This window comes from Frankliniella occidentalis, unplaced genomic scaffold (genome assembly GCF_000697945.3).
Source record: "Frankliniella occidentalis isolate FOCC.00 unplaced genomic scaffold, Focc_3.1 Scaffold3, whole genome shotgun sequence".
Taxonomy (NCBI): domain Eukaryota; kingdom Metazoa; phylum Arthropoda; class Insecta; order Thysanoptera; family Thripidae; genus Frankliniella; species Frankliniella occidentalis.
In genome coordinates this window covers 3,108,433-3,123,131 of record NW_026267133.1, presented here as the reverse complement: position 1 = coordinate 3,123,131, position 14,699 = coordinate 3,108,433, and the positions used below count along the sequence as shown (strand labels likewise).

Sequence of the window (14,699 nt, the reverse complement as noted above, 5' to 3'; positions counted from 1 at the left end):
AGTACGTCATACAGGCTGTCAATGGAGAATGAATGTATCAAATTAACCAGATAATATAACAGTTATTTACAACTTAAATCTAACATGAACATGAGGAAACTTCACAACAAGATTCAGTTACAAACTTCTCTCCACTACTAGAACTGTAGCAAACAATTGCCAACTATATACAGTTCTCCTTGAGCCTTCTTTTCTTGTAGTTGAGTCTAAGAGGCTAAAAAGCCCTTTGAACCTACTACAAGAAAAAGATCACAGACTTAAAATATTTTAAACTGCATTGACATCTGGTTAAAACACCCGGCCTTGCTGCAACATTACAGTAGAAGCTAGTCAGTTTAACATTGTATGACAGGGCTTCAGTGTCTGATGGAAAGAAACGCTCCTTTCCAATAATGCTCTAAACAGATCCCAGTTTCTTACAATGTTAAAGATGCTAGATACTAGCTGCTTGTGTTTAATGCATATAAGAGATATATCTTGTTGATAGGTATGCAAATGATATGCTATGGCTATGAAAATAACAAAGTTTCTGATAAGGACAATTAATTACTGAAGTCTCATTGGCTAAAATATACCATTTACTCAAGAACAACCAAATTTTTATACGGAAACTACCATAAGTTGTGTTCAGCATAGTTGAATCGGTTAGAAAACAATGATACATACATATGATACTTCAGGAAAAGCTATTTCAAAAGGGAAATACCAGTCATATACAAAATATTTGATCCTGAATTTAAAAAATGTAAGTCATATTATGCTTGGGATGAAACAGCTTCCAAAAAATTGAGCAAATAGGTTTTCTTTCTTCAGAAATTAGTATACAGTCTTGGTTTACATAAAACGTCAATATAAAATTCAGTATAAAAAGATTATTTAAAAATAGAACATATAATTTGGCCGATGTTTTTTTTTTATGCCTCTATTCAATGTTGTGATGTATTTTTCCCTCTCGAACATAGGGAACCAGTGCTGTGCTTGCTTAAATCAAATACACTGCATTATTGACTACAATAGACACAGCATTCTAATAAGACGTACCTTACAGGAGAGTCCAGAACACAAGGTTATTCACTGGAACCTTTACAATCACAATAAAAAACATGCATTTTATGCTGAGACTAGGAATAAGTATAATCTAATGATATGATACGTTTTGTTAGAAAGATACCACAGACGGGATGTTGAATTTTTGCATTACATTGATCACAGTATTCTATTTCAGAAGTTTTCCCTAGATGTGTCCACAGCCAGAGCATTGTTGACACAACCCAGAATTAATAAATAGGTCTTAAATAGACACTAGAAGAGAATGGATTTAAACATAAAAATAAATGAAGAAATAGCATTCATAACAAACCATATTGTAGGTAACTCAATCACATTTAAAAAAAATACCTATTAGCTATTGGTGTTTATAGCAGATTTAGAAAGTACCATTGAAGGTCAATAACAACCCTTATTTTTACTTAAAATGATGAATACAATGGAACCCTGGATTAAATTGTACAGGGTAAAAAACCTTGGTAAAAAAATTGCAATCACTATGTTTAAACCATTTCATTCATTAGGTTACTGCAGCAATATACAACATAGAAATGGTTCCGTTTCACAGGTTCTTCTTTAATTCTGTTACCAAAACATGCATTTAGACTTAGACTAAATGTAAAATGAGCATATGATGACCATTAAGTTAAGATAGAAAAGACAATAGTGGGGATTAGATTATGCCCAACAGAAAATTACTGATGATGACTAATATGTAATAAAGACGATTACCTAATATCACTTTTAAAACTGAATAGATTTCACTTTTAAAAAATCACTTGACATCAAGCTATTACTTAGACTCAAATGTCATTGGACAATAAATTGTTTATAACTACGGATGGTTTTCAATTGCTTTTTAATTTGTTTTATCAAATCAAACGGCTGTACAAGGACTGATATTTCTTTACCAACCGCATTAAGCCGATCACGAACTTCACCATCTTTGAAGAAAAGGTTTAAAGGTCTTCCATTGATTTCAGTAATGACCCAAGGAGTAAGAGATAACCCATCACAGGTGGGTGCTCGGCCTGGTAAACCACCTCTTGCAGCAGGACTATCTGCAGCAATATCCTTTATTTCTGCTGTTCCTCCCTCTAACGTAATCCCTAAAGACTGTCCCTCTGCATCTCTTCGGAAAGCAAATACATGACCAAATGGTACTCTCCTAATTATAAAAGGAACCTGAAAATATGATCATTTTTATTAAAATTAAATTTAAGTTCAAGCACAAGGATTTTTTGATTTAAAAAAAAAGATGTTTGACACAAAGTCAGAAAACTGACAAGAAGTGACAAGACAAGGATTTAAACTTACATAGAGACTGTTGCTAGCTCTGATGAATCGATGGGCATCAGCTGAGGTTTGAACAGAAAGTCCAGCCACACTTAGTAACTGATCTCCAATATGCAATGCATTGTATAACATGGGATGTTCACGTTGTTTCCATCCAGCAATCCTACAATAAAAAGGAAATGGAACATACTTAATAGGATACATTCGAATTGCAGGGTATGAATCAGGTCTTTTAGAGCAGACACTTCAGTTTTGCGGGTTTGCATACTCTCTTCAGCCTCAGGTGTCATGGCACCTTAAGGGGAGAGGAAGAAGACGAGTAGACAAACCCGCAAAACTGTGGTGTCTGCTCTAAAACACCCAGTAAATGGGATGAATACAATTTTTTAAATAAATTTGTAATACGTACCAGACTGCCCCAAATGCATCAATAAAAGCAATAGAGTTGGTGCAATCTTTCCTTCTTACTTGCAGGCGAACTCCTCCTGGGTGCAATTTTTCTTTCCTCAGTTGCTGAACTTGTTGATCTCGTAACGTCACTCTCTGAGGAACTCCAGTTCCTTGATCTCCACCAACAGTTGCCTAGTAGAATTAGAGTTTTGTTACAGCAAATAGCATAAGCAAATTGAACAAAATTAAGATACAATATATTTCAGTTCAATAAAATAGGATTATGAGAAGTAATAAATAATTGAACCTGTCGAAATGGATGAGGAACTGGGTGCAATCGTCTCTCCAGATCAGGGGCACCAGCATGACGTAAAACATTTGCAGCACTCCTCGATCTTGGGCTTACAAGCTCAGAGCCAGAGGAAGTTCGCCTCCTTCTGTGCTGAGCCTCTCCAGGAACTGGTCTGTTTGAAGAAACAGCTGTCTGTGGCGCCCTTGTTCTCAGATCATCTGCAGGAGTGGTCGAGTCATTCCCAGCAATGGGGAATACGTGCTCATAGACATTGTTGACATTTGAGCCATGAGATTCAGTTGCAGATTCTTGTTGGGATGGAATGGTGATGTTCGTAACTCCTTGAGTAACTCTGATAACTTCACTTTGAGTTGGTTGACCAATCAGGTTTGAAACAACTTGAGTAATTTGCTGCCACAATCTTGATGGGGGTGATGTTGTTGTTGCCAATTGATCAGTCTGAGGAGGATGGGCAATTGAAGCTCGACTTCTAGGGGTGATGGGAGGAGTAAAAAATTGTTCTAGTGGCTCTACATCTCCATTAGACTGGGGCAGTGAATCAAATAGAACATTAAAATTGAATATATCACTTGGAGTGCGTTGAGAGTCTGCCACCTCTATAACTGTCACATTTTGATTTCCTGGAGTGCTGGCTGCTGGACTTCTAGAGTGTGAAGATGATGAAGGCTGTCCAACAGGACTCCTGATATTTCTTGATGAAGAATTTTGAGCTGCTCCTGGACTGGACAGAGCTTCATCTAAATTTCCATTTGTTAGATGGCTACGAAATGATGGAGCTGATCGAAGAGGAACAGGAGAAACAGGATGACGGTTTCTTGGTGAAGAAACAGAAACCACCGAAACTGGACTTCTAGAGGAATGACTGGGCCCTGGACTTTGAGAAGATAGCCCATTAGGTCCTGGACTTCGAGGTGATGAAGCGCAGGGACCTGGACTATGGACTCCTGAGCTATGTGAAGTGGCACCATTGGGTACAGGACTCCTAGCTGATGAAGAATTTGATGGAGTCCTTGCAGGGGACCCATTGGATCCTGGATTCCAAAGAGATGAGCCAGTAGATCCACCTCGACTATCGGATAAAGATGAGCTTCTAATCCTATAAAATAAAACAATATTTTCAGAAATTTTTGATTGATATTAATTACTGATACTGCTAGTATAACGCAACTGTAATTCCTACGCATACAAATTAAAGTCCTACTGATTAACTGACTTCACAGCATTACCTATGTCTTGTTCTAGATTCAGCTGCATTTGGTAGGACTACTTCAGATGACACTGAGTTTGACGTCTGTGAAGTTGGGTCTGCTAAATTCCGGTTAGAGATCTGACTTGATTGTGTAGCACTTTGGCCTCCAGAGGTATTTACGACAGAAGTAATTGGAATATCTAAACAAAATTAATCAAAAATCAGTTTGAAAAGAAATTAGTTGCTTTGAGATGATTGTTTTTCTGAACTTACCAGAATCAAGATGAACAGGTTCCACACCAGGAACTAAGGCAGAAGGGCCCATTGGCGGTGGAGGTAATGGAGAGTTAGGATCACGGGTAGGCAAGAGGGGTAGTCGGGGTTCCGGCATTCTGCTATACACATTTTCTCTGGGACATAAAACTCTCATTTCTCGTAGTTTAGACCGGATTGTGTCAACCCACTCCATCATAGCTTCCCTGAAAAAGATAAAAAAAGATTGTAAGTTGCAGTTATTTATATCTTCTTCCATGTTCACTAACACAAGGAAATGAAACACACCATGATGGAGCTGTTAATCTAACAACATCTGAAGTGAGAGTTATTACAAATTCATATTCTTGGTCCAGGGCCACTATGGTGGGAGATACATGAAGCGTTGTGCTGAGTGAAACACACCAGTCGGGTTTATGGGCAGCCGCCATCTTTTGCTCCATATAAAGCTCCAAGAATGGATGAATGTCATCATGAACGCAGAACACTGCCCAAACTCGTTCTCCTTTCTAAGAAATAAAACAATTAGGTTTTCTCAAACATAAGAAGAATACAAATTGAAAAGGATTATTCATTTACCTTGGGAGCAGCACCAGAGCGTTTATCAATGGACGGTAGCTTTCTAAGCCATGCATTTTTGTGAATTTCTCTGAATAAAACTGTGTTTGAAGGGCTAACCAGTTCTTCATGGCCCTGAGATGTGCTTGGTGTGTCCCCTAAAAAAACAACAACAACAACATGAAACAAATGTCAGCTGTCATCTTGTAAACTAATGTCCTCTTTGGAGACACCCTCAATTTTACTATATTAATGCTGACCATGACTTCCACTAGATGAAGGTTGTTGAGGCCGGAAGAGATCCATTGAACTTCAAAAGAAAAAGAACTTATACAGTAAATTTGATTGCGAAATGCCTTGGACAAAAGGTTATGTCATGATACAGAGAACCTGTAACAAGCTAGTCGTAGACAGGAAGGCAGTTAAGTAGGAAACAGAAAATGTAAATACATCACATGATAATAAAGCCAACGTCAAAAGAAAAATATAAATAAGAATAGCAAATCACACAGTAAAACAAAAATGACATATAACCAATTTGCAAGGACCCATTAGAAAGTGAGGGCATAAATAATTACACCAAATAGGACTCACCTTAATCATAAAATGGAAAATTAAAATTGACCGTGAGCTGGAATTAGTTATCGTTCCATTTTGATGTGTGTGTCAACTGACAGTTCAACGACAGTTTCAGTGATTGTTGTTACACAAAGCAAAAGCTTTCTGCCACCACCGGAAATTGAATGAAATGTAGAGCACGAAGTAGTGCTATGAGAAATTGAGGACCCGCTCCTTCAGCGCCAAATCCAAAGGCAAAATATCACGTTTCGCTGTATGGTGATTCCCCCGTTCAATATACTCACAACAAAGATCTCATGGTGAGGTGTGGCCCTGGTGCCGCCAAGGCAAATAACTTCCTCCGAGACTCAAGTGTCGTGGCTGCGACGTGCTGCCGCAGGACGAGGTGCGGCGTGGCTCTTTGATGAGGTCTGCTCTTTCTCTCTACTCCATGTAGTACCACGTGACCACATCCTTTGATACGCACGAAGGGCGACAAAAATGCGATAACGCCGCGCATATGCCCCCCCCCCCCCAAAAAAAAAGAACCACCTCTCCACGGGCAGACAAATATTTTATTAATTCTGGCATCCCCGCTGCGGGGTCAGCGCCCGCGTATGCGAGGGTAGGCCAGCCCGCGCGACACGGCGCTACGGCGGAGCTGCCGACCCTCCCAGGGGTTCCGCGCGCTGTTTTGCGCGGCGTAAGGTTTACAGAAAACTGCGTGGTCACTAAAATCATATTATGGTTTTATTGCTAGGGGTGTGGTGGTCAAGTGGACGAACACAAATGCTGTCTAATTACGACCCAAACGTCATCCTAAATGCGGGGACGAACAAACCAAGGGAAGGGAGACAAAAAGGCCGAGTGCTCGGATCATTCATTCACAAGTTACTCATTTCGTGCGGCCTCCCTCCCTGACCCGCCAAAAGCGCCCGATTCGCACGAACAGACTCTGCTCCAGAGAGTGCCGCCTCTGCCTGGACTCGGAGAGGCGCGCGCAGGCCTCCGCCAGCCGGCGGTGCTGCTCGACCCCGGGGGGCGGCTCGTGCTCGTCAGCCCTGAGCAGGGCCGTCGTCAGACTCGCACCGCTGAGAAGGGCGTGTCTGCAACACGTGGTTGCACACATGTGACACCCTATGCCAAATTCAGTGCCAACTTAAGTGTGGTACAGTCTCGCCTCGCACATTGCAAAATGTAACAAAACCTGCCTTATATATTTTTCAAAATGTGCAACAACGCCTGTACCTCTGCACTGGACGGGGCCGGGGCCAGCCAGCGCCAAGCACTCGTCGCACGGCCCGTGCTTGGACAGCGCCTCCCCGTGCGCCAGCTGGCACTCCATCTGCACGCAGAGCTGGCGTGCCTCCTCCAGCTGCGCCCACGCGTCCCACAGCCGGTCCGAGGTGCTCCCCGTCGTCGACTCGGCCGACGACGCCGTCCGCGCCCTGAGCAGCGCGCCCACGGACCCCAGGCTGTCCGCAAGCACGGTCTGACGGCGAGGGGCGGGTGAGGCTGGGCGGCGGCGGCCCGGCTGTGGCGGGTATGCGGCCGCGAGCGTACGCGCACTCACGTTGGAGGACGAGGACGCCGTCGTGGAGGTCGCGCTGTCGGCCTCGGCCGGCCGCTGCGGGGGCGCCTGGTCCAGCAGCGCGCGGCTCCGGGGCCGCCTCAGCCTGCGCCGGCCCCGGGGGGCCCGGCCGGCGGGCGCCACGGCCTCGGACACGGCCGACCACAGGCGGGCGTTCTCGGCCTGCAGGAGCGCCACTTGGGCCTGCAGCACCTGGACGACGGCGTGCGGCCCGGGCGGGGCGGGCGCTGCGACCTGCGCCGCGAGGCCGAGGTCGCCGACGAGCGGCCCGTCGGGGAAGACCACCTCGTAGCCGCACACCTCTGGGGAGGCCAGCTCCCTCGGGTGGGCCTGGCGGCTGAGCTCCAGCTGGCCGCACGGGCTGTGACCACGCGAGCCTTCGACCTGAGCGAGTGCGCCGAGGGCGAGGCAAGGATCATGGTGTCTGATCACAGTGTCCGAGACTGGGGAGAGGCGGGCGTGATCCCCGTGGCCAGTGACAGGGCAGTCGCCGTGCGGGGAGGCCGCGTAGTCCACGAGGCCGACCTCGGCGTCGGTCCCCGCGAAGTCCACCGGACAACAAGGTACATTGTGGCCATTGAAGAAGACTTCCAGTTCCCTGGTCGGGTCCGGGAGTTCTTCAGCGCGGCGCTGGACGAGGCTCGGAGAGCTTGCCGAGGGGCTCTCGGGGAAGTCGCGGTAGTCGTCCGGAGTGGCATTACTCAGATGGCTTCCAGGGGATTTGACGGCCCCTAGCTTCTTCTCGATACACACATCTTGCCCCGCTTGACGTGAGCGGCTCGGCAGACAATAACGTGGCCTCGGCGTCGGCCCAGCCTCCAGCCCCGCCTCCACCAGGTCGAGGATCAGCCGCCTCTGGGTCCACGACAGGGCGCCCCACACCCGCGACAGGACAGCGCCCCGGTCGCCGTCCTGGAGCACGCCCTGGAGGTCGCCGCCGTGGAGGTCGCCCTGCCCCAGGGCCGCGGCGGGCTGCAAAGGCACAGGAGGGTGACTAGCAGGGGGGCCCGCCGCGGCCGGGGAGGGGCGGGGGGTCCGTCCCGAGCACAGAGCTCCACAGCTGGGTACACACGGTGCAACACCGTCAGGACGAGGAGACCGCAGGGGGCGCACACAAATTACGATATGTTTTTGAAAGAAGGGGAGTGAGGTGTGCACACTTTCCATCGGAGAAAATGTGAAGTGCATAATTTGGGTCCGGCCCCTTGTGTCGAGGCGTTACGCATGGAGACCTCCGCTCTCGCGTACCTTGGAGACGTGGGAGAAGGGCTTGGAGATGGCGTGCAGCACCCACGGCAGGATGTGCGTCTGGTCCGCTGGCTCCACCCGCTCGTCCGCCGCCCCGCGCCCCACCTCGTGCTGCACGTTGGCCTGCGTGAGCAGCCCCTGCAGCCGGCGCAGCTCGGCGCGCTCCTCGGTGCGCTGCTGGGCGTGCAGCCGCTCGCGCCGGTCCAGCTCGTCGCTCTGCTCGCGGCCGCGGCGCACCAGGCGGGCGACGACGGCCAGGGCGCGGGCGTGCTCCGCGCGCAGCTTAACGGACGGGAGTGAGGGGCACTTCACTAAGAAACTCAAGCGCACGCCGATATTACCGTCATCTTTTCCCCCCAAAAAATTTCTGACTTTTTCTTGATTTCTATTAAATTTATTTTTTATGTGTTTTTTTGTGGGTGTACACTGATTTTCTGCGAATGAAGTACCCCTGAGCGGAGCCGGAGGTAGGCCGACCCGCGCGGCACCGGGCGCGGCGGGACTCCCCACCCGCGCGGGGTACAGCGTACAGCTCGCCGCGAATACCTTCTTGTTGACGAGCTCGCGGTTTTCGAGCGCCTTTTTCGCTTCCCGGAGCTCCTCAGCGACGCGCGAGTCCTCGGCCGTCTTTCTCAGCCCCTCCTCGGCCGCCGCCGCCTGGCGCGACCGAGACTCTGTTGGTCCACGACGACGGCAGTCACGACAAGGCGCCCGTCGGGCTCCGCGAGGCACAGCGAGACCAAGGCCGCCGCCCTCTCACCTGAAGAGAGCCGCTCCTCCGCCCGGTCCGCCCGCAGGCGCTGCTCGGCCGCCGCTAGCTCCGCGGCGAGGAGCTCCTGGCGCAGGCCCCGGACGGTCTCCTCCAGCTCCTCGACCCGCCGCCGCAGAGCCTCGGCCTGCTGCTCGCCGTCGCCCGGGTCGTCGCCCTGGCCGGGGCCCGGCTGCAGGCGGTGGTGCGGCTCGCCCATGGCCGCGCGCTGCACCTGCGCCGCCCGCTCCTCCTCCAGGTCGCGGATGCGCTCCCGCAGCTCCTGGGTGCGCTCCTCGTGCTGCCGCTCCATCAGTTCCAGGGCCTCGGCGGCGGACACCAGCAGGCTCTGCTTCTTGTCGATCTCCGCCTACGGCACACCGGAGCGCACAACTCTGACTCGGCACGTCCCCGACGACGGTCCGGGGGCGCGTCCAGCAGCACTGCGTCTTACAAGCAGGTCCTCGCGGTCCAGGCCGAGCTGCTCCAGGCCCCCGCCGCCGCCGGCCCGCTGCAGCCTCTCCCCCATGCAGTAGTTGTCCACCTTGAGCTGCCAGTTCTCCTTCTGCAGCCGGCTCAGCTTGTCCTCGTACTCGCGCATGCGGAGGCCGCGCTGCGGCGGCGTGGAGGTCGGCGAGGGCAGCGCCAGGGCCTCCTCCAGCTGCCAGGGCGGCGCTGCTCGTACAGAACGTGATGAAGGTGGGCCGAGCCCCGGGCGGCGCCCCGGGCGGCGGTACCCTCGAGCCCGCGACAGCTGTCACTCACCCCTGCCGCCGCTGCCGTCGCCTGTCGAGGGTCGGCTGCCGGCGAACATGCCGCGGGGAGACGAGCTCGCCGACGACGTGGTCGGCGGGCGAGAGGCGTCCATGTCGAAAGACGTTCCGGGCTCGTACATTCGGTTTGGCGAAGGTTGTGATGGGATGCGACCTCAGACTCGAAGGGTCGAACCGGTGACTGCGCGTCTCATCGGAGTTTAAGCTAAAGCTTTGTGTTGTCCACGGCTGATGAGGTTAGGTGCGACAACCCTCTAGGGAGGGGTGATGGGGCACCCCTCTGACTTGCCGGCCTGGGCGCTGCCTTCTCTTTTACAAGGGTTGCTCTCGGAAGTAATGCGTAGAGAAGTGGCCAGCGGATTGCCAGCGACGACATTGCAAGTTGGCAAGGTGTTTTATGTCACGATTTTAACAGTCGGCTCGGGGAATTCCCTCGCTCCGTCTTGAGACAAACTTTATAAATGATTGGATGGAAGGAACCAACAGATGTTTCTTAAGCATTTATGTGTGTAACTATAGAAATTCACACTGCACAAGAAGTGTTTACATATTAGGTACATATTTTGAACAACCTAAGGTACACTATACTATAAATGTGTATAGAGTCAAGCATGTGTGAAACACATCAACATAAAACAGCTCTTGTTGCAAATACTAATTTAGAGAGCACAAATAAAACTCACAAGGTCAGTCAAATCTTGAAACACTTCCTCTACAGAGTACTTTTCCTTAATTGTTTTCCTTTTCAGGCTATGCAAAATGTACAACCGATCTGGGTAAGCTGAAACCCAAGACAAGAGAAACAAATAAACTGTACAATTCACAATTACATTAAGCTTTGACATTACTGAAATTTAGACAGATGAGCTAGTCCTTGTGTGTGGCAGGATAAAAGTAGCACTGAACTACTAAACAACAACAGGAAGACAGATAAGATAAGAAATCTTGTAAGGAAGAGAAATACTATAGTCAAAATACTTGACTGTATCTTAATTTAAAATCTTAAAATAAAATGGAAGCAGGCAACTAAGTATTTAAGACTGGACATAAATAGTTAAGAAGTGGCTAGAGAAGTCTCTAGGTTTTGATTCGCAATACACACATAGAGAGTTAAAGAAATGGGGGGGGAACAATCGACGTAAAAATATTGGCAAGGAAAAGAAAACCAAACTGAAAAATGTAACAGTTGATGACCAGACAAAATACCCTCTAAATTACAAATTACACATTAGATTTTCTTATTCACTCTTTTTCCTCTTGTAATTCCCATGAGGTTTGGTGTCTGCGGCTGGTCGTCTTGGAGCAAAAGCAGGTCTTGCTGGATTGCTAGGTGTACCGACCTCTGCAAAGGTAAAAATTATACCAAAATTTATAAACTCAACAACAATACAGGTTACAATTCACCAAACAATAAGTCAGTGATCAATTACACATACCTTGAAGCCACCTGACTTGTGTTGCTGGTCCAATACCTTTCTCATTCCGGGCTGATATACGGAAGAGTATGGCGGGTTTTGTAGTCATATCAATGTGAGCCTTGCTCAGGGTATCATTACCAACAGAACATTGATTAGCTGCGCCTTGGTATATTCTCACGAATGCTAACTGGTTAGCACCGCTTGAAACAACTTGCTGTGATAATAAATACAAGTCATGAATCCATAAGCAATTAAAACAGAAAAAAAATTGGAACATAAAAATAAATTAGATATTTTACCTTTGATGAATCCGTAGTTGCAGTTCTGACTGCAAGGTACACATGATAGTCTTCAATGACACCAGATGCAATTGGTGGAGGCTCCCATGACAAATGAGCACCATCAGCAGTTTTAGCAATCTTGATTGCAGAAGGTGCTCCAGGAAAGCCTGGCAGAGATGTTTTAAAGGCGGCAACCTGAAAGAAGCATTTTCCAAATTATATCAATCAATCACATACCATACCTCACAATATGGTGGTTTACCAAGTGGACCAACAACACACCTCGCTCCAAGGCCCACGGCCACATGAGTTAATTGCTGCTACCCGAAATTTGTAGGCTTTTCCAGATTCAAGTTCTAATTTAGCTAGAGCTCTATGGTCAGGTAAAGTACTTGTAGTAACACCGTCCCAGTTCTGGTCCCATCCTTGGCCTGGACGGGCAACATAGAAGGAACGAACTTGGCAATGTGTTCCCTTACATATGCCCACATCCATCCACTGAGGTTCAGAACTGTCACTTTCTGTTTTGATTTGATCATCAAGCTAGAACAAGAAATAATCATATGAAGAATTTTTTTTTTATCATTGTATTAAAATATTTTCAATTGTGAAGAAAACAAGAAAATCTTACCTCAGCTTTAACACCATTAGTCGGGGCTTGATGATCGAGGGCAGCTGATGCTAGAGTGGCCAGTGCGTCGGCTTCAGCATTTTGCTGACCCTCCTGGAAGGACCCAGACTCTGGCTGGTCTTCTTCCTCAATTTTCATTTCCTCCTGTTTCAGTAAAGCAGCATTTAGCTGGGCTTGGATTTCCTGTTGTGAAGCTTGTCCTTGAACAGCTGATTCTGTGTCATCTTCAGGTTTGTCATCACCCTCCATTAGTTGCATACCCTGAAGATTCTCCTGTCCAGGAAGAAGCTGTACTGAGGTCCCATCAGTGACAGCAGCAATCTTGTCCTCTAAATCGTTCAGAGCTTGTTCACTGAGTTCTGAACCAGCCAAAAGGGTTATACCAGCAGCGGCGCTGTTTTCAGTCTCATCATCATCATCATCGTCCGGGGGAAGTTCCATTGCTTCATCTGTGGTCTCACCCTGATCGTCTGCTGTTTCTCCCTCTCCATGAATCATGTCATCAGTGAGGTCGGCATCAGCATCAGCATCAGCATCAGCATCAGCGTCGGCTTCAGCATCAGCTTCTGCTTCATCTTCCATGTGCTCTGATACAAGGGTCATACCTTCAGGTAGGGCCCCGAGATCTACTGTTTCAGGCTCATCCTGCTCTTCCTGAAGGAGCTCTGCTCCTTCCTGTTGTAATAACAATGCTTCCTCACCCAACTCTTCACCTGCTTCACTCTTCTCAAGAGCTTCAGAGGGTTCGTCAGTAGTATCAGCCTCAGCTACAATGGCTCCATCTCCCTCTAGTTCACCGTCAGCAACATCACCTTCTCCCTCAGCCTCCTCCATCAGCTGCTGGGGAGGTTCATTTTGTACAATCAGGCTATCAGTCTGTGAAATAAATTGGCCACCAAGAAGACCCTCTGAAGTAGACAGAGGTTCTTGGGACACCTCTTCGGACTCATCTTCACCCTCCAGCAGTGCAGCTGGGGCATCCATTGAGTCCTCGGGTGCGAGATTATTGTTCTCTGAGTCTTCTGCAACACCGTCAGCCATCTCAACATCTTCATTGTCCATCACCCCATCTCCAAGTTCACCCTCTTGTGCCAGTCCCAAAGATTCATCAGCTGTATCATCTGTGCCGTCCCCAACAACAGCATCTTCGGATGACTTTTCAGTGTCAGCCATTGCTTCCTCCATGAGCATGGAGTCCAATGTGGTGGTCTCCGAATCCTCCATTAGGTAGCTAGAAAGCTGAAACAAAATTGGAATTTGCAATATGATTTACAGAGGCACAACAGAGAGGCATCAGACGAACAAAAATAATTAGAGGAAATGGAGTTGGAGAAATAATTGAATGGGAGAGAAAAAAAGAATAAACAATATGAATGAAATTTGTACTGTAAACAATCAATAACTATGTACAGGTTAGGAAATTGTAAACACAACATGGCGGGATTAAAATGAAGTTCTAAAACCCAACAAGAAAATCCATAACAACAAGCTTAAAAATTGAAGCTTAGATGTGTTGTAAAACAACTTATAAATATTAAAACACAAACAAAATTGTCATTAGGAAATAAAGACGCTCCATAGCAGTCAATACAAACCTTTGCTTATAAATACATCGAAGGTCTTCTTTTGAAGTGAATGGAGTTGACAAGGGATACTCCCTAACGGTACAAGGAAATGTCAGTCCAAGAACTCGCTAAAGTGACACATTTACATAGAAAATAACAAAATTTCGGCGTTTCTGACATTCGGACTCAACACGACAGCAGTGTTATGGCGTCTTGCCGCGATAACCCAAGCAAAACAATATGCATTGCCAACCTGATAACTCTTAACCGAGAAAACATCCCTCATGACCGTGTGATTCTAAAGAGAAAGTTCGATCAAAGAAATACAGATGAAAACTATTTATTGTTTTTAAACATTTTCATTTTCAAGATGTAGTTTCAGACATGTTTAAACTTTTACATTTGTGGGAATTGTTTTGATGATAAACCAACAAACTGGTCAAGAAAGAAGAAGACAAGAAGCTTCGATAGGGCCCCGAATGACGGGGAGGGGCGCTAAATTTCAAACGAGAGCGCTCTCTTTTGCTGACACGGGGAAAATTCAAATCGACCTGAGCAGAGCAAGTGGAAAAAAAAACAGTCTACTGGTCGTAACGCGGTAAACGAAACACGTTGGGAATTCCGTGTTGGGTTGGGCCTGGCCGTCGTCCTTGCGCAGAAGGGCTTGGCTGGCTTTGATGACGGCGCCCGCCGAAGGTCAATTCTCGCTCAAGACGACCCAGGTGGGTGGTGGTGGTGGGAGGGCCAGGGGGGTTGTGTGCGGGAGGCAGGGGGGTAGGGAATGCAAAAGGGAAGAGGCGTAGAGGTTGCCACCAACCAC

At 47.7% G+C, this 14,699-nt stretch overlaps 2 protein-coding genes across 4 annotated transcripts; both read right to left on the bottom strand.

The window, feature by feature from the left end:
• Window positions 1-560: 560 nt before the first annotated feature.
• On the bottom strand, window positions 561-5,834 carry LOC113204634 (serine/arginine repetitive matrix protein 2). Of its 3 annotated transcripts, none has more exons than XM_026419872.2 (10): window positions 5,661-5,834; window positions 5,327-5,466; window positions 5,088-5,224; window positions 4,797-5,017; window positions 4,509-4,714; window positions 4,273-4,435; window positions 3,041-4,142; window positions 2,753-2,925; window positions 2,365-2,506; window positions 561-2,232 (listed from the first exon to the last, which is right to left on the bottom strand). In XM_026419872.2, the coding sequence occupies exons 2-10, from the start codon at window positions 5,370-5,372 to the stop codon at window positions 1,858-1,860; spliced, it is 2,565 nt and encodes an 854-aa protein (XP_026275657.1). In that variant the 5' UTR covers window positions 5,373-5,466; window positions 5,661-5,834; the 3' UTR covers window positions 561-1,857. The 3 variants fall into 3 exon arrangements, with proteins under 3 accessions (XP_026275657.1, XP_052121828.1, XP_026275656.1); XM_052265868.1 differs by having other exon boundaries at window positions 5,327-5,456; XM_026419871.2 differs by having other exon boundaries at window positions 5,327-5,376; window positions 5,661-5,833.
• Window positions 5,835-10,469: 4,635 nt separating this feature from the next.
• Window positions 10,470-14,116, bottom strand: LOC113204636 (host cell factor 1). Its single transcript, XM_026419873.2, has 6 exons — window positions 13,910-14,116; window positions 12,315-13,553; window positions 11,966-12,226; window positions 11,702-11,878; window positions 11,421-11,616; window positions 10,470-11,326 (listed from the first exon to the last, which is right to left on the bottom strand). Exons 2-6 carry the CDS (start codon window positions 13,536-13,538, stop codon window positions 11,223-11,225), a joined length of 1,962 nt encoding a protein of 653 aa, XP_026275658.2. The 5' UTR covers window positions 13,539-13,553; window positions 13,910-14,116; the 3' UTR covers window positions 10,470-11,222.
• Window positions 14,117-14,699: the final 583 nt, after the last annotated feature.

Bases quoted from the DNA above. Each gene is read 5' to 3' on its own strand.
- LOC113204634 (XM_026419872.2), bottom strand. From the start codon at position 5,372: ATGGATCTCTTCCGGCCTCAACAACCTTCATCTAGTGGAAGTCATG. The intron at 2,507-2,752 runs GTACGTATTACA...TTTTTATTGTAG, and splicing joins GATGCATTTGGGGCAGTCTG to GATTGCTGGATGGAAACAAC. The intron at 2,233-2,364 runs GTAAGTTTAAAT...TCATATTTTCAG, and splicing joins GAGCTAGCAACAGTCTCTAT to GTTCCTTTTATAATTAGGAG.
- LOC113204636 (XM_026419873.2), bottom strand. From the start codon at position 13,538: ATGGAGGATTCGGAGACCACCACATTGGACTCCATGCTCATGGAGGAA. The intron at 11,879-11,965 runs GTGTGTTGTTGG...TGCTTCTTTCAG, and splicing joins GCCGTGGGCCTTGGAGCGAG to GTTGCCGCCTTTAAAACATC. The intron at 11,617-11,701 runs GTAAAATATCTA...TTATTATCACAG, and splicing joins CAACTACGGATTCATCAAAG to CAAGTTGTTTCAAGCGGTGC.